The sequence below is a fragment of the Myodes glareolus genome, chromosome 24 (genome assembly GCF_982192425.1).
Source record: "Myodes glareolus chromosome 24, mMyoGla1.1, whole genome shotgun sequence".
NCBI classification, from domain to species: Eukaryota; Metazoa; Chordata; class Mammalia; order Rodentia; family Cricetidae; genus Myodes; species Myodes glareolus.
In genome coordinates this window covers 2,374,489-2,397,089 of record NC_142049.1, presented here as the reverse complement: position 1 = coordinate 2,397,089, position 22,601 = coordinate 2,374,489, and the positions used below count along the sequence as shown (strand labels likewise).

General features: G+C 48.3%; 1 protein-coding gene and 1 long non-coding RNA gene across 9 annotated transcripts; one reads left to right on the top strand and one right to left on the bottom strand.

Annotated features, from left to right (window-relative positions):
* Positions 1–1,033: 1,033 nt before the first annotated feature.
* B3gnt6 (UDP-GlcNAc:betaGal beta-1,3-N-acetylglucosaminyltransferase 6) lies at positions 1,034–9,339 on the bottom strand. The gene is made up of 2 exons (XM_048435324.3): positions 9,231–9,339; positions 1,034–3,372 (listed from the first exon to the last, which is right to left on the bottom strand). The coding sequence occupies exons 1-2, from the start codon at positions 9,312–9,314 to the stop codon at positions 2,209–2,211; spliced, it is 1,248 nt and encodes a 415-aa protein (XP_048291281.2). The 5' UTR covers positions 9,315–9,339; the 3' UTR covers positions 1,034–2,208.
* LOC125401096 (uncharacterized) lies at positions 8,360–21,658 on the top strand. Of its 8 annotated transcripts, none has more exons than XR_015736435.1 (6): positions 8,360–9,606; positions 10,184–10,322; positions 11,422–11,689; positions 14,069–14,145; positions 17,130–20,136; positions 20,356–20,657. It is a non-coding gene; the product is annotated as an uncharacterized LOC125401096 (long non-coding RNA). The 8 variants fall into 8 exon arrangements; XR_015736433.1 differs by having other exon boundaries at positions 8,360–10,322; positions 11,422–11,483; positions 11,581–11,689; XR_015736432.1 differs by having other exon boundaries at positions 8,360–10,322; positions 11,422–11,483; positions 11,567–11,689.
* Positions 21,659–22,601: the final 943 nt, after the last annotated feature.

Genomic DNA, 22,601 nt, shown 5'->3' with positions numbered 1-22,601 from the left:
CCGCTCACTATCATATTTATGTCGGATTTTTGGAACTGTTGTAGTGAGTCAGGAACATCTTTCTTTTCCCAACTCCTGGGGTCCTTGGGAAGTCAGAATATGCTGGGCTTTTCAAAGGAATCGGGACACCCGAGGGAGGCCCCTCACCGAGGTATCTGGGTGCAGAGTGAGGGCAGGAGACAGGAGGTCTGGTCCAGTTCGGCAGTCCCTGATCTAACAATGCCCAGAGCTCCTTGCCTCTCCAGAACTGGAAGCAGAGATGCACCGTGTGGCAGGCGCGCCCTCTGGCGGCAAATTGGCCTGGAGGAAGCACCCGGCTCGCCTGATCCTCCAGGTGACTTGGGCGGTGCCCGCCGGAGCAGAGGCCTTTCCTGTTCTTGGATAGCAGAGCAACCAAACCTCAGCGATGTGTAGTCAGGCCCCAGAGTCACACAGTGGATCCAAATCTGCGGCTTCCCCACCTTTCTAAGCTACGAAATGCCAGAATCTTTAAAAAACAAAAATCAATTCTTTAAAATTTTAAGTTATTTTATGTGCACTTGTTTTAATAATTTATTTTATGTGCATTGGTATTTTGCCTGCATGTATGTCTGTGTGAGAGTATCAGATCTTGGAGTTACAGATAGTTGTTAGCTGCCACGTGGTTGCTGGGAATCGAACTCAGTGGTTTTCGAGACAAGTAGCTTTCTCTGTAGTTATTTTATTTTATTTTATTTGAGCCTGTCCTGGAACTAGCTCTTATAGATCAGTCTGGCCTCGAACTCACAGCGATCCACCTGCCTCTGCCTCCCGAGTGCTGGGATTAAAGGCGTGAGCCACCACCACCGGGTGAACTCAGTACTCTTAACAGTTGAGCTGTTTCTCTAGTCCTGAAATGCCAGACTCTTAATATCCTTACCTAAAACATGGAGACAATTTTCTTCCAGGGAACTGAGAACAAGGCTCCATAGCAGGAACTTTTGGATTGGTGATGCCCAGTTGTCCACCGTGAGAGTGGGCATCAGGACTGTTTGCTGAGAAGAAAGCGCATCTGTCACGTGTTCATTTCCTTCGTTTATTATTAACTGGCATCGTGACAGACAGAGCCGATGGTCCTCCAAGTATGTCTACCCCCAAACCCTGGAATCTGTGACTAAAATAGGTTACGTGTGAACAACAAGATGAACTATGGAATCGCTAGGGAGCTGGCTTTAAAACATGAAGATATTGCCTGGGTGTGGAGACAAACCTGTAATCCACCCTTTGAGAGAAGGGCGGCAGAAGGTTCTGGAATTCAAGCTCATGCTTGACCTACCTCATGGCAAGTTTCAGGGCAGCCTGGGCTATGTGGGAGTTTGTCTTAAACAAACAGACACAAGCTAAGCCTGGGTCATCCAGGTGAACCTGGCTTTTAGCTCCAGGGAAAGAGAGCAGAGAAAGAATAGTCAGAAGTTTGACTGTAGAGAAATGTAACATGGTTGGTTTTGAAGACGAAGGAGGCCTCTTCTAGAAGCGAGGGAATAAAGTGGGGTGTGTGGATACCCAGGAAGGAAGGCGGTTTTACCAACACCTTGGCTTTAGCTTAATGAGAAGAACCTGTGTTGTCTGAGAACTACAGGATGAGTGGGCTTGTTCCTAGGCTTTGAGCCTTGGTGAGAATGTTAGAGCAGCAATAGAAAACCAAAACCAGTACAGGGTTCTCACAGATAACACTCCACGCCATTGGGACAGATAGCATTTCCAAAAGCGGTGGAAAAGCAAATCCGTAGCTACTAGGAGTTCACAGTCAGGGCTGCAGAAAGGTGTCCGCGACGCTGACTCCTCCCGCTGCTGCCCTCGAGGAGCTTTGCTTTGAACTCCAAGATTCCTGGAGTGTCGTGGAAGCAAGGCTGCCAGACACGGCTTCGTTCCGAGTGTAAACTGCCTCCTGGAAGCTCCCCTCAGCTAACATTGATCTTGGCAGTCATGCCTCTCTTGCTGCCCACAATGAATGGATACAGGTTCCCAGGGAAGGCTGGTATGTGAGGATAAACAGATATTCCCAGCCCCAGAGGTCTAGGAGTTAGCTTAAATTAAGAAAAACACACCTACATCTGAAGACACCCCTGATCAACAGGGCCAGAACCCCTGACGTGGAGGCCAGGAACACGCGCTAGGATATAGTGCTTTCCAGAACTACCCTCAGGGTGATATCAGTGTGCATCGGGGTCCAGATCGGAAGACGCACTCTCAGCTCCCCAGCTTTCTGCTCTCGGGAGGCCCTGCCTGGTGTCTGCGGCTGCAGTGCAACTGCGGGTTGTGCAACGCCTTCCACATGAGCAACATCTCATAGGGCGCAAAGCGGTGCACCAGCAGCAGCTCGCGGTACACGCAGGGGTCGAAAGACGAGCGCTCCGCGCCCGGCATCCGCACGCCGAAGGGCCGGATGCCCTCATGGGGGCTGGGCGCCAGGCCGGCCTGCTTCAGACACATGCCCATGTAGGCGTCGTCGATGGGAAAAAGCGGGACCTGGAGCGCTGCGCTGCGCAGGTCCCGGGCTGTGCGGCTGGACAGGAGGAAGCCGCCGCCGCTGCAGTACACTGGGTAGGCCTTGCCCGGAAAGAGCTGCGGGGGCACGAAGTACTTGCTCCAGCTGTCGCGGATGGGCACAGAACCGTGCATGAGCTGCCCAGTAAAGAGGTGGCTCTCGGGCGACTGCACCTCCAGGAAATGCACCACGTTGGCCGTGTGCACGAAGACGTCGTCGTCGCAGCTGAGCAGGAAGCTCGCACCCGGGCAGCGCTTGGCTGTCCACTCCAGCAGGTGCACGTGCTTGAGCGAGAGGTTGAGGAAGGTGTCCGTGAAGTCCCACTGCAGCACGTCGCCGTGCTCGCGCGCCTCCAGGTCCAGCAGGCTGGCCAGCTGAGGCTCCCGCGCCGCCTCGTCGGGAGGAGAGGTCCCCAGCAGGAAGAGGCGACGCACCTGCCGCCCGCCGTAGCTGCGCTCCTGGCCCCACGTGCGCCGGATCAGTTCCCGCCGCTCGTAATGCGCGGGTGAAGACTTCACGGCCAGCAGCAGGAAGACTCCGCGGTGGCCCGCGCACTTGTGGGGCGCGTCCCACAGCTGCGGGAAGCGGCGGCAGTGGCGGTAGCGTAGGAAGTCTTGGATCCGGGCCGGCAGCTCCTGGAAGCCGGCCGTGAGGTTCACAGAGGCGTTGGCCACGCAAGGGGGCGTCTGGAGGCGTGGCGACAGCTGCACCGCTGCCGCAGAAGACAGGGGAGCAGCGGTGGGGACCTCAATGTTCTTCTGCATGGGCTCCTGGAGAAACCACTGGTGCAGCACCACGAAAGTCACACCCACTAGAAGGAAAGCCAGTGTCTTGGGGTTCTTGGACCTGCGGCCAGGCAAAGCCATCTAGGGAAGGGGGAAGGGCAAGTCACAGATGAGCCAGGAATTTTTGATACCAGTGGGATGCCTCTCTATCCACATCGGATCTCTCCCAGAATCAGGCTCAGCCCTTTCTCAGCTCTGCTAAGAGGTTAAATGACGCCGGGACCATGGTGCATGTCTTTAGTCTCTCAGTATAGATGAGGAGGAACAGGAGGATCCAGAGATGGGGTCATCCTCAGCTCCATAATGAGTTCAAGACCAAACTGGGCTACATGAGACCTTGTTTCAAAAATCAAAACAACCAACTAACCAACCCAAACAAACACCAAAAGGGCCCCATGCAGTTGGTATAGCGTCTAGCCTGAAGGAGGTCCTGGTTTGGGTAGCCAACTCTACATAAACCGGGTATGGTGGCTCACACCTGTAATCCTGGCATTCAGAGAGGCAGGAGAATCACTGAATTGAGACTAAACAAGGAGCACAGGTGAAGTGAGGCCCAAATTCCTGCACTGTAGGTCTCCTGAGTCGAGAGTACACTCATCTTCACAGCTGTGTTTATCATGGTTGATGCACACTCTCCTGGATGCCACCCAGGATGGCAGACACCTGTTCAAAGTCAGTCTCGATCTGGCTGTGAGTCACCAGCCAGCCCTTTCTCTGCCAGTGGTACCCCCATCCACCCATTTGCTCAAGCAGAGGCTCCACATCTCTCCCCTGCCCTCCTCAGGGTGTGTCTCCTCCCCGCACTCCTCTGATTTTGCATTCTGCATTTCTCTCAGGTTGATCCCTTTCTCTCCATCTCTGCCTAGCTGGATCCCGTGCTGGCTGGAACAATACAGTGGAGTAAATACTGCTTGCTTGGGCTTAGCTTCAGCTTCTGGTGAACAAGCTCAGGATGGCTGATCAAGGGGGCACAAGGTGGGGGCACGAAGCCGGGGCACGGACGTTGTTGGTCACTGCTAGGAACTGCACCTCAAGCAAGCCAGTCAGATCTCTGGCCCTAGAGAGAACTCTGTAACGACGGATTATATTACATTCACCACGAGCATGGTGAGAATTAAGGAACCTGTGGCCACTGAAAGCTATCCGACTAGGACTTTGGCATCCTCCACGCTTCTGTGTCTGCCTGTTGGTATTTGTTATCAAGACCTGGCCCTTTGTTGCATGGAGCCTGCTCATATATATGTCCTCCAGCACTGCAAGAAAAATTCCACATCTCTAACCTTTCCCCTGCTTAATTGTGCACGCTGGCACCGGCACGCAGCACTGTCATTTGTGTGTGTGTGTGTGTGTGTGTGCGTGTGTGTATTTTTGTATACAAGGATCTTGTATAGACCGTGAAAGCTTCAAACTCCACATGCAGTCAAGGATGACGACCTTTAATTTCTGATTCTCTTCTGTCCTGGCTAGTTTTAAGTCAACTTGACCCAAGCTAGAGTCATCTGAGAAGAGGGAACTTCAACTGAGAAAATGCCTCCCAAAGATCAGCTGCAAGGCATTTTCTTAGTTAGTGATCAGTGGGGGAGGGCCCAGCCCGTTGAGGGGGGTGCCATCCTGGGGCTGGTGGTCCTGAGTTCTCTAAGAAAGCAGGCTGAGCAAGCCACGAGGAACAAGCCAGGAGGAACAAGCCAGTATAAGCAGCACTCTCCACGGCCTCGACATCAACCCCTTTCTCCAGGATCTCGCCCTCTGAGTTCCTGCCTTGGCCTTCCTCAGAAAGCCACGAAGGATATGGAAATCAAACAAACCCTTTCCTCTCCAAGTTGCTTTGGTTATGGTGTTTAATCAAGGTAATAATAACGTCAGCTAAGACCTCTTCTTTCACCTTTTACAGGACTGGCCGGCTGCCCCTCCCTGCTTGAGATACCCGGAGTAAACTTTAAACAGAGAGCGTACACACATCATCCTGCTCTCTCTCACCAGTCACCTGGCCTAGCCATCTGCCATGCCTCTTTCTGCCCTGAAATTTTGTCCTGTATCATTTGCTAACTGCACAAATCTCGGCGACCTTAGTCATCCATCCTGTGGTACATTTGAAGCTGTAAAACCCTGACTGTGAGCCTCAGTGGAGGCCAAAGGAGAGCAGGCACCTTGTCGGTCATGCCCCTTTACCTCCCCTCCTGCCAGCCTGTCAGCACCTCTGTGGCAGGAATGGAATATGTGTTCCTCACCATTGTAGGCTGAGGGGATGGCGTGCTGGGGCGAACGCTGCTTACCAGGGTTCAAATCCTGTTTCTGCTACTTTCCGGTTGCATGATTAAGCAAGCAGTCATGGGTTTGTCTCACACCTAGCCCTTAAATGTTCGTTTTCTTAATTTTTGTTTGAGACATGGTCTCACTCCGTAGTCTACGCTCGTTTCAAACTCTGGATCTTCTTACCTCAGCCTTCTAAGTTTTGAAATTACGGGTATATTGTACCACACCTGCTCCTCTGAAGAGTTTTGTTCTTTCTTTTCTTTTATGGGGTGTCTGGTGTTGGGGAGCCAACGTGAAGGCCTTGTCAGCAAGTACAGTGCCACTGAGTTATGAACCTGGCCCTCTCAGTGACAAGGGAGGAGCTATGTGTATAAAGAATTCAGTACAGAAGCCAGGGAAGGGAGTTCACACCTATCATCCCAGACTGGAGAGTTAACAGGGTGACCGCAAGCTTAGAGGCAGCCTGGGCTATAGAGAGCGGCTCAAAGAGGACCACTGAAATGGTGTAGTGGAGTACGGTACTTGCCGCTAAGCCCTGGAATCCACATGACAGAAAGGGAGAAATGACTCCCAGAGACTGCCCACTGACCTCAACACCCATGCATGTACATCACAAATAACCTTACACAATAATGATGGGAATAAATGGCTTTTGAAAGCCAAAGGGAGAACAGTAACTTGGTTCAGTACTTATATTTACAAACGAAACGGTAAGTGTTCAGTAAATGTTAGCTGGTATGATTGCCAAGTGCGAAACACCGTGTGTTTTCAGGCAGTAGCTTGCGATGTGAGGTGTTTGTTGTGGGACAATCTTTTTGTACACGGTAAAGATGTGTCACTCGGATTTGGCTTCATAAAAACCTGAATGGCCGGTAGCTAGCTAGGTAGAATTTTCCAGGCCCAGAGGATTCTAGGAAGAGGAAGGGCAGAGCCGCTAGCCAGATGGAGAGGAAACATGGCATGTAGGAGATGCGGTAACAAGCCATGAGCCGTGTGGAAGCGCATATGTTAGTAGAAATGGGTTCATGTAAGCTACAAGAACTAGTTAGAGACATGCCCAAGCTATCAGCCGAGCCGTCATAGTTGACAATAAGTCTCCGCGTGGTGATTTGAGGGAAAGACTCGCTACAGGTGTCACTGGAACAGCCTTGCTCCAGCGCTTCCGTGTTTCAGGCCATCCAGTGTCTAGCACAGAGCAGGTGCTCCGGGCAGAGGGGGAGCGGTCAGCTAGGTGCAAGCGGAGGACGGTGCACACACAAGCGGCACTGCTGAGCGCGGTTAGGAAGGCCAGCTGTAGATTTCCGCTGTTTTGCTCATGGTCCTGCCTCGGTGCGGGCACACCCGAGGAGGGATGGTGACAAACTGTGCCCGTGTGACTGTCACAGCTACTCAGAGCATTCTCTATGTCTGGAGAAGGTGAGCCAGCGGTTTTTTCTTTCTCCCCTTTCTTTCTCCCGCCCTCCTTTTCTTCTGACAAGGTCTTATGTACTCCAGCCCCGCCTTCAACCCATTATGTATCCAAAGATAATCTTGAACTTCTGAGCCCTCTTGCCTCTTATCTTACCGTCCAAGGCTAGAGTTACAGGCACGTGCCACAATGCCCAGAGAATGTGGTACTGGGAATGGAACCCACAGCTTCATACAGGCTGGACAAGCGTTCTACCAACTGAACTACACCGGCAGCTGACCTGTGCTCTACCAACTGAGTGTAAAGACTTTTTCCATGAACAAAAGAATGAAATATGAATGAACATAGACTTTGGAGTCTAAATAACTGGGTTTGAGTCTCAGCTCTTTCTGTGGGTTAGTTAACTTTCAAGGTTTGAGTTTCCTCCCTGAAAAAATTAATCATATCTCTCAGTGAAATAAAATAATCATATACATGCTAAAATGCCTTACAAATGCTAAACTAATGGTGATGCATGCCTTTAATCCCAACACTCGGGAGGCAGAGGCAGGTGGATCTCTGTGAGTTTGAGGCCAGCCTGGTCTACAGAGCGAGTTTCAGGACAGCCAGGACTGTTATACAGAGAAACCTTGTCTTGAAAAACCAAAAAAATTAAACTGTTATATTTTATGTTTACTTTTATTTTTTTTTTAGACTAGCTGGCCTGAAACTCACAAAGATTTGGGATTTAAGGAATGCACTGGCAGGCTCAGGCTGGTATTTTTGAGACAAGGTTTCACATGGCTTAGGCTAGCTTTGAACTTCTGATCTCCTTGTCTTTATCTCCCTGGTGCTGGGGTTACAGGCATTTACTACCATTCTCACCTTAAAACATAGTTTAAAGACATCTCATGCCTGTAACCCAGCATTCGGAAGGCTGACACAGCCTGGGCTATACATAGCAAGACTGGTTCTTTGGTGGGTTTTTTTTTTTTTTTCATGTTTTCACCTCTTTGCGTTGAGTCATTTCTAGAAAGAAAAAAATTCTCAGTCTTAATGCATCAGTGAATCTGGTTACAAAGAAGAGTGCATTTCCTCTGTTAGGTCAGAAGAACTTGGGAGCACAGCCAGCTTTCAGGGGAATGCAGGACAAAGGTGTGCCTGGAAGGGCCGGCCCTTTCTGAGGGCGGAGCTGGCTCTCTCTGTGCTAGGATGTGAAATCTCTGACTTGGCTCTGACTTGACACCAAGTATCCTCTCTTGCGGTCCTTTTTGCTGGACCTCCCTTTTCTCAAGCTGCTCCTCCAGGTGCTGGGAGCCTCTCCACCTAAAGCTCCGCTGGTCCCCACCCACCCTGCTCCCTGACTCAGCTTGGACTCAGCTCCAGTACCAGCTCCTCGAGGTCACTTTCTGGTAAGCCCAGGTCAACAGATCTGTCTCCTTGGTGCTGTGGCTACTGACCTGGCCTGAAAAAGGACGGTCTGTCTCTTGAGCCGTATCTGTGGGATTGGGCAGGTTGTCTCGGTAGCCCATGCTGGGGGTTGATGTCACGGTAATCTTAGCATCACTAGGGGCACCCTCGTGGAGCCAGGCTAGCCACCCTCTGAAATGCTGTCTTGTCCTGGCATTCTGTGGTCCTCTGGCCACAGTTCACTGCTTTCTGTTCTACACTTGTAATAAAATTCTCTCTGCTAGGAATTCACCCTTTTCCCCAGCAAGAACTACTTAGGCTATTTCCTGCCCAAATGTCAGGGTCACCATCCAGTCCCCCAGAGGCACTCCAGGGTGTTCCTGGGGTGGGGGTTATCTGAACAGAAGACATGACAAGCAAAGGGACTTCTGCTATCTCTGGCCCTCCCCAGCACCCATGAAGACCTAACCCCTTGGGACTGTATGGGCTGTACAGTTTTCTTATCTAAGAATGAAGAGAGGAGGGTGCAGTTAATTTCCAAAAATAATGACCCCAGGATTGGGCAAGATGGGTCAGGAGATGGCCCTGCTGCCAAGATTGACAACCAAAGTTTGATCCCCGGGACATACATGGTAGGAGAGAACAAATTCTTCAAGTTGCCCTCTGACTCCATGTGTGTGTTCTCTTGCGCTCTCTCCCCCCTCCTCTCCCCCTCTGTCTCCCTCACCCCCTCCCCTTTTCTCTCTCCCCCTCTCTCTCTTTCTCCTCCTCCCCCTCTCTTTCTGTCTCTCTCACACACATGCAATAAATAAATAAATAAATAAATAAATAAATAAATAAATAAATACACCGCTTCTCAATGAGAGGATCCCACCCCACCCCATCTTACCTTGTGTGTTTGAGCGAGGAGAATCAGTCCTGTGCCACCCCAGACTGAGACAACCTTTGCCACACACTGGGTTCCACTCCCCATCTCCACCCCATGACAATGGCTTAATTTAGTCTTCTTGCATTCAACCAATCCAAGCCATCACTCCTCCTACTCAGGGGTAGGGTGAAGGTAGCCACAAGGTTCTTTAGTCCGAGCAGCTGTCTGCTTACTCTTTCAGATCAAGCTTGGACGCTGCCTCCTTTGGGAGACTCTTCTCTGAGTCCTCTGCCCAACCTTTTCTGTATATTCTTTGAGGGATTACAGATAGACTGAACAACCATCTAGACGCTGACTCTCGCAATCCAGGTCTTCTGCTAGATTAGAACCACTCCAGGTATGGGACCTGCTGTTAACAGAATATTCTTTAAAGTCTTTATTGGAGAAGTTGCTTGGGGCTTGGGAGATAGGTAAAGAGCTTGCCAGTGTCCTCCTATACATGCACATATGCATACACACACACACGCATATACATCTGCACACATAAACTGTTCATATATATGCTTTTAAACACACAAAGGATGTTAGAGTATACTGATTTTGAGAGTACAAGCACTGGAACCTAGGGCCTGTGCATACCAAAATTGTGGTAAACCACTGAGCTACCACCTTCTCCCCGCCCCCCAAGTTTTAACTTAATCTTTGAAAAGTTTCACCCAGCTCCCAAGTACTCTGAACTTGCCAGGTGGTCAAGAGTTTATCTCATGATTTCCGAGAGCGCTCAGGATAGAGCTGAAAGTGTGTAGACATACCCTCAGCCCTTAAGGAACCCATCATGTCTTAGGAGACAGAAACCATCTGGAAAAGGAAAAGGAAATTATAAGACATGAGCAGAAAGGCAGAGAAAGCTTGGGGGAGGGCACTGGAGTGAGCCTGGCAGGCGTCACATTCGAGTTGCTTTCTGGCTGGTGGAGTGCTTAATGCAGACTCTGTGAAGAACCTCAAGCAGACAGCCACAGCAAGGACGCCTCAATGCTCTGCGGTCTGTTTGACTCAAGTTTCTTACGTGCGGCCCACCAGTCTCCTCCTGCGGCCATCTGTATTCAGTGAGTGGTAAGCCAAGGGCTGGCTCAGCTGGGACTGCTGAATTTCACGACACAGTGGCCTCAGGGCTCTGGAACTTGCACAAAGTCGATCCAAGTAGCTTATTGATCAGAGTGTCATAAGAGCGCCCCAGATGAACGGGGTCGAGAGTTCCGGAAACTCATGGTGATATTTAACCGGTCCCATTGAGGTCTGAAGATGGTCAGGGGTTCCCACGGCAGACAAGGAGAGGTGTAGAAGGGGAGGAGGTGCTGGGAAGGAGAGCTAGCCTGTGAGGCACTCAAGGCCCATGGAGGTTGGAACGCTAGACCTGAAGACACAAAGAAAGTTGAAAGGGCTGGGGAGAAGGGCCTTGAGTATCATAACTTTTACTCGATTATTGGGAAAATTTCACAAGTTGTTATTCACATTCATGAGTCTACTATCAGCCTACACTGGAGGTTAACAGGAAGATAATCCCGGAGGAGGGGTAGTGCCTAGTGCTGAGGCCTAAGTAGGTCGGGGCTCTCAGGGTAGAGGGGTGAGCATCTTCATGGCTTGGCGACTTACCTGAGGGTCTGCATGAGATGACTGAGGGGCGGGAGCAGGGGAGTGGAGGGAGGCAGTCTAGGGTGGGAGAGAGCAAACGTTTCTAACGGGCTGTGTCCAGAAGAGCAGGTCAGTCTACAGATCACGGGAAACTTCACGCAAGGGTGGGTTCTGTCGGAGCGGGAACACCAGTCAGATCTGGGCAGGAGCAGACCCAGGAAGGGATTCTACCATATTCCTCTCCAGGACTGGGGCCCACCAGTTTTGAGGTCATTACTGGTTGGCTGACTGGATTTAAACCTGTTTTCTTTAAGCCCCTGCTAAAAACTCTTCTTCACGGAAATGTCTTCTGTAAGATTTGAGAGTAAGCTGAGGTGGAGAGGATTCCTGGGGGTAAGGTTATTAGAATAAAATGAAGGCCTGAAGATACACATGTATGGCCTCTGTAGGAAGTCTCTGGAGTGGCCAACGCTAATGTAGGCAAGGACGTGGGGGAAAATGGTTTTGGAGACATATGCTCAGCTCAAAGGGGGATTAAAGCAAGCCTAACCCAGTTTTTTCTTTATCTTCTCCCTTATAGCAGGTGGTGTAAAAAGTCTTGGTCCGCTGGCTATTCTGCCACACCTTTGGCATGAAAGACAGGTGTGTAATAAGAGCCTTGCTTCTCACCACTTCCAACACAAACAGGTGCTGTGGGCACAGGCCCAGTCTGATGTTTGTTCTAGGCAACGCGGATCAGTGAGAGGGAGTTGACTCTGTCTGCCCAGAAGTTATGAGGTCCTCAACAGTCTTGGGCGAGGTAATCTATGACGGGGACACACGGAAGTTACTCAACAGTCCCAGACCAGGTAATCTATGACCATTCACACGGAAGCCACCTGTTGGATTTAGGCTACAGAGTGCTAATCCTACATCTCACAAATACAGAATCTAAATATTAGTTAAGTAACTTGGCCACAGTTACACAGCTCTTCGATGGAGGTCCAGGATCCTAGCCCAGGTTTTCACATGCACAGCAAGGAAATGATGTATCTAACAGAGGATAACTCAAAGGATTAATGCCTGTGGGCTCCAGCAGGGTGCTGAGTCCCTCTTCATGTCAACTCCGTAGTTAGCTCTGCTGACAGCCGTACCCTGCTCAGCCACTGGGCCTCTCCAGGCTTTCCTCTAAGTGGCTGGTGTTTCTTTAAATTGAGGGTCTGTTAACCTTCACAGACTTAGACGGGTCTGTGTCTGCAAGACCTGGGATCTGAGAACCTGAAAGAATAGGCCCAGTGCAGTCTAATTAATGCTATTGATAGGCTCACTTCAGGGTTATACTTTGTTTTGTTTTTATACTGGAAGGTAACGAAGAAAGCAATAATCCAAGGAAGGTTGTTTGAGTCCAGAAATACATGATCAGAAAAGCATGTAAATAAACACCAGCAAGCACATGCTAAATATTAACCAACAGAGCAACCCTTTCCCAGAACTTTCTCAGGACAGACCACTGTAAATGCAGTTGCCTGTCACGTACTATACATTACATCTGGGAAAACACCAAAGCAAGGCAGAAGGCCATATGCAGATTCAGAGGACAGGGAGGACGGTCCTCAGCATATGTTTTCACATTTTGGGTCGGATTCTATAGCTATGCTTCGATATCCTGTGTTATTAGATACAAGAATAAACGTATCTAATAAGTTTGTTGTAGGGAGGCTGCTAGTTTGTTCTGGAATAATCACACAGAAACCGTATTATTTAAATCACTGCTTGACTCATTAGCTCTAGCTTCTTATTGGCTAACTCTTACATCTTAATTTAACCCATTTCTAGTAATGTGTATCGTCATGTGGCTGTGGCTTACCTGGTAAAGTTCACAGTGTCTGTCTCTGGTGGGGCTACATGGCTTCTCTCTAACTCCTCCTCCTTCCTCCCAGCATTCAGCTTAGTTTCCCCATCTACTTCTATTCCCTGCGCAGGCCCAAGACAGTTTCTTTATTAACTAGTGGTATTCACAGCATACAGAGGGGAATCCCACATTACCTCCCCTTTTCTGTTTAAAAAAAAAGGAAGGTTTTAACTTTAACATAGTAAAATTACATATAACAAAACAGGTATCAAGTAAGAATTACAGTTACAATATTTATATTTACTTCATCTTTTATCATAACTAAGGAAAACTATATTATTATTGTCTATTCTTCAACTCCATCAAAGACTCCAGAAGGATATAATATTACCTAAGTAAACAGGAAGTATATTGTAAGCAAATTCCAAAACTCTAGAAATGACAGAGACGGCTCACTGCCTGGACAGTCACCCAAAGTTATTCTGCACCATTGGGGCATCTATCTTCAGCCTACTGGTCCATAGTATCCAGCAGACTTTTCCATAAAGCAGGAAATCTCAAAGACAGTGTAGTTACTTTCTTCTGTATCCTGCAGAATGTCTGGCAGACTGTTTCATGAAGCAGGAATCCTGAAGGATCATCTCACCTTTAGGCAAGTTCAGCAGTCATTTCTCTGTGGGTCCTGCACATCCTGTTCATCAAGCAGTCCAGACAAGGGCAGTTTCTTGCCCAAATGGCTAACCAACTCTATAAGGAGCCTCTTTGATGCCCATCATCCTCTTAAAGTAATTGGTGCTGCCAGGAACAGATGTCTCATTGTCATGAAAAGTCCTAAGTTCTTAAACATTTTAAATGCCATATTCTGTATTTAAATCACTGCTTGGCCCATTAGCTCTAGTTCCTTATTGGCTAACTCTTAAATCCTAATTTAACCCACTTCTAGTAATATATGCATTGCCACATGACAGTGGCTTACCAGGTAAAGTTCCCAGCGTCTGTCTCCGGATGGGCTGCTGGCTTCTCTCTAACTCCTCCTCCTTCCTCCCAGCATTCAGTTTACTTTTCCCTCCCTACCTCTATTCCCTGCGCAGGTCCTAAGACAGTCCTTTATTAACCAATGATATTTGCAGCATAGAGAAGGGAATCCCGCATTATGAATTGAATGTGAATATTGTCTCAGGAGGCACAAAATTGTGACTAGGAACAGTCCAGGGGACCAAGGCCCTCTGCTTTTTATCCCTGGATCCTCTCTCACAGCTGCTCAAGGCACCGTCCACCACCTTTGACCCTGTTCCCGTCAGGGTTCCTTATCATCCTGAAGTGAAGCGACGTGACCTCACCCAGGACTTAGCCCTTCTGTGAGTTCCATTATCTCTATTACTGTCTTTGTTTCTAGAGTCGATGACTTTAGTCCAGATTTCAGTCGCAGAGACCCACTTATCACTGCGATATTCCCAGCATCACATCCAGACGGTAAGCACAAGGGAGTTGGCTGGGCGTGGTGGCCCCTGACTGTGATTCCCGCACATAGGAGTGAGGCAGGATAACCTAGACTTTGCAGTCACTCTGAGATACTCGGGAAAGGGTTCTGTCAGAGTTTCTACTGCTGTGGTACAGCATCGTGACCAAAAGCAACTTGGGGAGGGAAGGGTTTGCTTCTACAGCTTTCAGGTGGGGGCACAGAAGCCCACTGACTTACTTCCTTAAACATCTCAGGGTCACCTGCCCAAGGTGCTACTGGGCCCTCCCATGTCATTAATCAAGACAATTCTCCACAGATTTGTCTACAGGCTAATTGGATGGAGGTACTTTCTCAATTAAGAGCTCCTCTTCCAGCCAGGTGATGGTGGCGCCTTCTTTAATTCCAGCGCTTGGGAGGCAGAGGCAGGCAGATCTCTGAGTTTAAGGCCAGCTTGGTCTACAGAGTGAGTTCTAGGACAGCAAGGGCTACACAGAGAAACCCTGTCTTAAAACAAAAAAACAAAAACAAAGAAAGAAAAAGACAGAAAAAAATGTCCTCTTCTCAGACACGTCTAGGTTTGTGTCAAGTTGACAAGTAAAATCAGTACAACTGAACCTTGTCCACCTCCCCCAGCTACCAGGACCCTGGGCCTAATAGTTTCAAATGTGCATCCTGGATAAAAATTTTCCTCTAAACTCCTAAACTTGTTTCAATGTGGCTAGCCCCAGGTGGTCCAGCCTCACGGGCAGTTTGTACCTCCCTAGCCCCAGATGGTCTTGCAGGACTGCAGCCAGCATCCCAGTTTCCTTGGGTCCCCAAGGATGTCCCCCAGATCACAGGAAGCAGTCTCCAGAGCACGGCACCCCATTCCTGCCTCGCCATCGCCCCTTCCTATTTCCTCACTTTTTTAAAAAAATATTTATTTATTTATTTAGTATACAATATTTTTGTCTGTATGTCTGCCTGTAGGCCAGAAGAGGGCACCAGACTCATTACAGATGGTTGTGAGCCACCATGTGGTTGCTGGGAATTGAACTCAGGACCTTTAGAAGAACAGGCAATGCTCTTAACTGCTGAGCCATCTCTCCAGCCCATATTTCCTCACTTTTATACTTTAAAAAAAGTGCTGGAAGATCCCCCACAGAGCAGCCGCGAGCCCAATGGGTCCCGAGCTGCTCGTGGCGGGTCCCGGGAGAGCCGCTTGCGGTGGGGCGGGCTGGTCCTGCCATCAGGTGTGAGCAGGCTCTAGCTAGCCCGGCAGAGACGACTGTGGGTCTCTGCAAGATCCCCAGGGGCAAATGAGCAGGCGGTACTCACAGAGCAGCGGGAGCCGTGTCCCGGGAGAGCGGCTTGTGGGCACATCCCGAGACAGCAGCTGGTTGTGGGCAGGCAGACACACGGCAGGCCGGCAGGAGACAGAGACTGGATAGACACCACATGTAGAGTGAGATTGAAATATTTATTCAGGGGGTTATGGAGGAGAAAGGGAAAGGGGGCAGAGAGAGAAAGGGAGAGGAAAAGAGAAAGAAAGAGAGAGAGAGAAAGAGAAAGAGGAGAGAGACAGAAAAGGGCCAGAGAGAGAAAGAGAGAGAGAGAGATGCGGGCACATGCCAGGTGGGGACAGAAAGAGTGAGTCCAAGATGGCAGGGCAGGGGTCAGGGTCCCCGGGAGTGGGAGTGGCTTGCCCCTTTGAGGACCAAAAGACTAACACTCACCTTTTATAATAAACAAAAGGGAGGAATGTTAGAAACCAGGCCTGTCCGCCTGCCTTCAGCGACTCAGCGCTAGCAGCTATGTCATCCATCATCACTCGCCAAACGCAACACGTGTACCCTTTAAAAAGATGCACCCTTTAAAAAGTTCCTTGCCAGCACAGCCTGCTCTTTCATTCTGTCTGTCTCTCTCTTTTCCCCACTCCAAGATGGCCTCTCATGCCCCCCACCCCCATCCCCATAGATCTCTTGTATGAGATCTGTTGCACAGTGTGATTTCTGCAGAATTCCTTGGCTGTGATCTGGCGAGGTACTCTGCCGTGGTAACCCTAACAATGCCTCTTTCACTTCTTTACAGGGTATTGGTGTTTACCCTGGTAAGACACAGACAAACCACTGTTTGCTCAGCAGGCATTTAACATTCTAGTTAAGAGGAAGTCGAAGGAAGGGGGCGGGGAATAATGTACAATCCTTGCAATGTCCATGCAGAATCCACAAAGAAAGAACATGCAAAGGCATTGGGATGGAAGTGAATTGGCCATAGCCTGTCAGTCAGCAGAGGAACCAAAACCTCTCCTGTGTGAGACCTGACTGGGGAACTGAAAGTGCCTGGCTTGGGCTTAGTCTTTGAAGAAGTGACTGCAGTCCTGCCTCTGAGGGGTGTGGATACCCCTCCTATGAGATGCTGGGCAATTTATCCTGGAAATGAACATTAAAAAACCTGCCTTAAAAGCCCACAGCCTCAGAGCATGTTGCTTCCTTCTCAATCTGACTTTGATGCTACAGAATCTGAGTCATACATGTAATAACCTTGTCACGGGGTTATTACATACTTTACATACTTTATGCAGAACAACAGTCAGTTGAATGGTACACAAATGGAGTGGTGTGAAAGAAAGGCATTCTTTAGAAGTGGCCTCTCACGTCAGGTGCACGTCAATGTGGTCCAAAATCGGAATTTTAAAGCAAAATGCAGTTTCACAGACTGCTTTGGAACTCTTTATTCCCTTCTAAGAGAGGGAGGAGAATAAGGCATAGACAGACATTTGCTAAAACCAACGGCAGAGGAAGACAGGGAACCCTTCCAACTATATGCTACACATGACAAAATAGCACACACAATAAAAGTTTGGTGACTTCCTATTGCCAGAGAAGGTAGTGGCTTTGTAGATGTCCCACCAAGGACTGGACTTTGGACCTTCCCCAGTCCTTGGGGAGGGATCACACTCCTATTCTGGGAAGTTACTTTTCTTTTGATAAAATATATCTATTTCTATCTCTAGCCATGTGTTCCTGGTACAATTCTTTGTTCAGGACAGAGAACCTGGAAATCCCATGGGTGCCCTCTGGACTCTGATCTATACTTATAACACATTTGGTAAGCATCAGCCAGGAATACAAATACACACACATATGTATTCTCTTAAGAACCTTAACTCGGGCTGGAGAATGGCTCAGCAGTGAAGAGTACCTGTTACTCTTACAAAGGACTCAGAAATTCGCAGCACCAACTTAGGGCCACTCTGTTACATGGAGTGTGGGCCCTTTGTTCTGTCCCAGCTGCCCAACTAGCTTACACCCGAAAGAATCACACAGAAACTGTATTCATTTAAACACTGCCTGGCCCATTAGCTCTAACTTCTTATTGGCTAACTCTAATTTAACCCATTTCTATTAAATCTGTGTATTGCCACATGACTGTGGCTCACCGGCAAGATTCTCACTACTGTCCCTCTTAGGCAGGAGCTCCATGGCATCTCTCACTCCGCCCTTCTTCCCAGCATTCAGTTCTGTCTTCTCCGCCTACCTAAGTTCTGCCCTATCAGGCTAAGCAGTTTTCTTGTTGATTAACCCATGAAAGCAACACATGAACAGAAGAACCTCCAACACCACCACTCCCAGTAGCCCGTGAGTCCAGATACAGGAGATCCAATGCCCTTTTCTGGCCTGTGTGGGAACCCTATCCACATGGCATACTCCCACACAAACACTAAACAAACAGAACTTTAAGTTAAAAAAAGCACAGAGTGCTTTCCAACTTTTTTTTTCTTACCAAGACTCATCATGGACTCTGTTCCTTCTCTCCCATCTCTCCCTGCTTTCACCGTCCCTGGAGGAGCTGGGAGCCACGGGCAGGCTCCCGACCAGAAGGCACCCGCTCCGATCTATCCTTTCCCCTTCTTTTCCTTACACAAAAGGCAGCTTATGGTGGCTGTGGTGGTGGCTGTGGTGGTTTGGATGAGAACGGCCCCTGTGGTACTAATTCCAATCGGTATTAATAATAAAAACCCGGAGTGGGATACTACAGGTGAAAGCTGAGAGATCAAGAAACAGTGCCGTCAGCCACTAGAGAGACTCTTTGCCTCTACCAATCCTCAGACTGTATGTCCAGACTGCCTTGAGCTCCTATCTCCTCCCCTCCCCCCCCATATTCCTCTCTCTGCCTGGCCACATCACTCCTGTCTCCACCTCCCTAGTGCTGGGATTAAAGGTGTGAGCCACCACCACCTGGCTCTGTCTCTCTTTGAGGCTGGATTAATCTATCATAGCCCAGGGTGGTCTTGAACTCACAGAGATCCATCTGCCTCTGCCTCCTGAGTGCTGGGATTAAATGTATGCGCCACCACTGCCTGGCCTCTATGGCTATCCAGTGTCTTAGCTCGGAACTCTGATCTTCAGGCAAGCTTTATTTGTTAGACTACAAACAAAGCGTCACTACAGACCCCCACAGACTCATGAATTTGAATGCTTAGTCATCAGAGCGGGACACTAATTGTAAGGATTAGGAAGAGCAGTCTTGGAGGAAGTGTGTCTTTGGGGCTGGGCTCTGATGTTTCAAAAGCTGAAGCCAGGCCCAGTGACTCTCTTCCTGCTGCCCTTGGAGCTGGATACAGAACTCAGCTACCGTGTCTGTCTGAGTGCTGTCATGCTCCCCACCATGAGGATAACGGGATAAACCTCGGAAACTGTAAGCACGCTCTAATTAAGTACTTTTTAATTTAATGAAATTTATTTATTTTACATCCTGACTGTAGCTTCCCCTCCCTCTTCTCCTCCCACCCCTCTCCCAACCTCCCCTCTGCACCACCTCCCAATCCACTCCCCCTCTGTTTCTGTTCAGAGAGGGGGCAGGCCTCCCAAGGGTATCAACAAACATGGCATAGACTAAGCATCTCTCCTTGTATTAAGGATGGGCAAGGCAACCCAGTATGAGGAATAGGTTCCAAAAGTTAGTCAAAGGGATAGCACCTACTTCTACTGTTAGAAATCTCAGAGGTAGACCAAGCTACACAACTGTCACATATATGCAGAGGGCCAAACAGGCTCCCTGGCTGTCAATTCAGACTTTGTGAGCTCTTATGAGCCCAGGCTACTTGGGTTATCTTGTAATGTCCCTGATCCATCTGACTGATACAATCCTTCCTCCCTCTCTTCAGCAGGATTCCCTGAACTCAGCCTAATGCTTGGCTATGGGTCTATGCCTCTGTTTCCATCAGCTACTGATGAAGTGTCAGGGCTACGAGAGTTACAGCAGGTGACACTAGTGTCCAGAGGTCAGCCCATCAGAGGAGTGGTTATCTCATGGAGGTTAATCCTGTCCAGACAAGGTCTGCAGGACCATCAGCTCTGGAAACCGTTGTTTACTTTTGTTAAAGCAGCTTGGTGTCTCTCTGATATCTGTATTGTAGTGTGTAATCGCATGTGATGTGTATATATAATCTCATGATTACGCCTTAATCTTATGGGTACATATATCTGTGGGTGATCAGGAAGATGACCTTTTTTGGCTGCATAATTTTGATATATAGAATATATATTGGAATATGTTTTATAATTGGATCTATTTGTCCCACAGGGACTATGGACACTTAAAAGTTTGTCTTGTTCTTTTGTTTATTGGATGATTTTTTTCCCTCATTCTGTGGGACCCCCTTTAGTCAGGCAGTCAAAAACTTTGGTTCCCACAGTCAAATCTCCGCTCCATTTCCTGAGATAAAACTTAGAAGCCAGCTTTCTATAGTTATATTTTATTTGGCAGGACATTTTGGTCAGGAGAGGGCTCCTTCAAATAAATCACATTTAGGACCTTTAAAGATAGGGGTGCGGCACATCTGAGCTTGTTTGACTCATAGTCCTTCATGACAAGGAGACTGGCTGTCCCAAAGTCTCCCAGAGTTGACTTGGGAATGTGTCCACCTCAGCTAACCCCCAGCTCTAACCCTAAGACAACAACAACAACAAAACTACTAAGCTCCCTATACCGATTCTTACCTCGGCTTATCAATACAGGTTTTTTTTTTATTTTATTTTTTTAAAATTTTTTTTAAGATTTATTTATTTATTATGTATACAACATTTCTTCCATGTCTGCCTGCCAGAAGAGGGTGCCAGATCTCATTACAGATGGTTGTGAGCCACCATGTGGTTGCTGGGAATTGAACTCAGGACCTCTGGAAGAGCAGTCAGTGCTCTTAACCTCTGAGCCATCTCTCCAGCCCCTCAATACAGGGTTTTAACCTAGGAATATAACATCAAACACAAACTCCCCTTCTCCTTAAAATTTGAAGCCTCCTAAATCAGCTGTTTTTGCATCCAAGCGCTGCCTGGGTGTCCTTCTAAACATGCCTCTCCAGGGGCATAAAGACGCGGGCAGCAGTGTCATTTGGGACAACTCTTATCCGCTTTTCGACCCGGAAAATTCAAGCCCTGTGACTTGCCGTTGCCGGAGAATTGCCTTTGTATGTATGTGTGTGTATACATTGGAAACCTTACAACACGGGAGAAAGAATAAAAACGCGATTTAAACAGTACATGTATAAACTTGTTCCATACTTCTTAGACCAGGAATTGTTTAAGCCCTTTCACTCCGCTGAGGCTGCTGACCTAACCCGTGGTAGGGGATTAATTAGAGCTGGACTCTATGGGTCCCTGCTAATGAAGGCTCTCTGATGACAACTGGGGCAGGCACCAAGCTATGCATATAGCAGAATATCATTGGGTCGTCATTGCGTTGACTTTTTTTCTTCCTCTGATCAAGTTTGGTTCTATTCTAGGTCTTTGAGCTGCCGTCTGTCCTCTGGGTCCTGGCAGCCAGGCAGCATCAAGCGTGGGCTCACTCTTGTGGCATGGATGAGTCGTTGTTTGGCCACCCTCATCACAGCACATCTCATGGGCAGGACAGGCTGTAGGTCAAAGGTTATGTGGCTGGGTTGGTGCCCCGATCCTTCCATGGGAAGTCTTGCCTGGTCACAGGAGATGGCCAGGTCAGGCTGAGAATCTGCTCTTGCTTTGAGTGTTGGCTGGGGTCATCCTTGTGGACTCCTGGGAGTTTCTCTTGCACCAGGTTTCTGCCTGATGTGGAAATGCCCTCCCCTGCTTCCAGTCATCTCTTTTAGCTCTCTCCCCCTTCATCCAAGTCCAATCTGATCCCTCCAGTTCCTATCCCCATCTGGCCCCAGTCCATCCACGAAATCTCTTCTGTTTCCCCTTCCCAGCGAGACATGACCTTGAACCCTCCTTGTTACCCAGACTGTCTGTATTTGTGGCTCGTAGCATAGCTATCCTTTGTTTTATAGCTGATATCCATTTATAAGTGAGTACAAACCATGTTTGTCTTTCTGGGTCTAGGTTACCCACCTCAGGAGGTTTTTGGGTTTTTTTTGCCTTCAAATTTCATGATGCCATTGTTTTTAACAGCTGAATAATACTCCACTGTGTAAATGTACCACATTTTCTTTATTCATTCTTCACATGAAGGACATATATGGTGTTTCAGGTTCTGGATATTATGAATAAAGCTGCTATGAACATAGGTGAGCAAGTGTCCTTGTGGTGAAAAGCAGTAACTCTTTTATATACAAATGATAAACAGGCTGCTGAAAAAGAAATCAGGGAAATAACACCCTCCACAACAGACAGAAAAAAACATAAAATATCTTGGGGTAGGGGCTGGAGAGATGGCTCAGTGGTTAAGAGCATTGCCTGCTCTTCCAAAGGTCCTGAGTTCAATTCCCAGCAACCACATGGTGGCTCACAACCATCTGTAATGACGTCTGGTGCCCTCTTCTGGCCTGAAGACATACACACAGACAGAATATTGTATACATAATAAATTAATAAATATTTTTAAAAAAATATCTTGGGGTAGTTCTGACCAAGCAAAGGGAAAACCTGTGTGCCAAGTCTTTGAAAAGGTCAAGTGGAGAAGACGTCAGAAGATGGAAAGATGTCTTAGTCAGTGTTCTGTTGCTGGGAAGAGACACCATGACCACAGCAACTCTTATAAAGGAAAATATTTAATTGGGGTGGCTTACATTTTCAGAGGTTTAGTCCATTGTCATCATGGTGTGACAGGGTGGTGTGCAGGCAGACATGGTGCTGGAGAAGTGTCCTACATCTCGACTTGCAGGCCACAGGAAATAGTCTAAGACACTGAACATATATGAGCATGTATGAGACCTATAAGCCCGCCTCCACAGTGACACACTTCCTCCAACAAGGCCATGCCTCCTAATAGTACCACTTCCTTTGGAGGTCATTTTCTTTCAAACCACCACATTCTACTCCCTGACCCCCAAAGGCTTGTAGCCATATCATACTGCAAGAAATGCATTCAGCCCAATCTCAGAAGTCCCCATAGTCTATCTATCACAGTCTCAAATTTATTTCAAAGTCTCTCCTAAGATTCATGCAAACTCTTAACTTTAAACCCCTATAAAATCAAAATCAAAAAGCAGACCACATACTTCCAACAT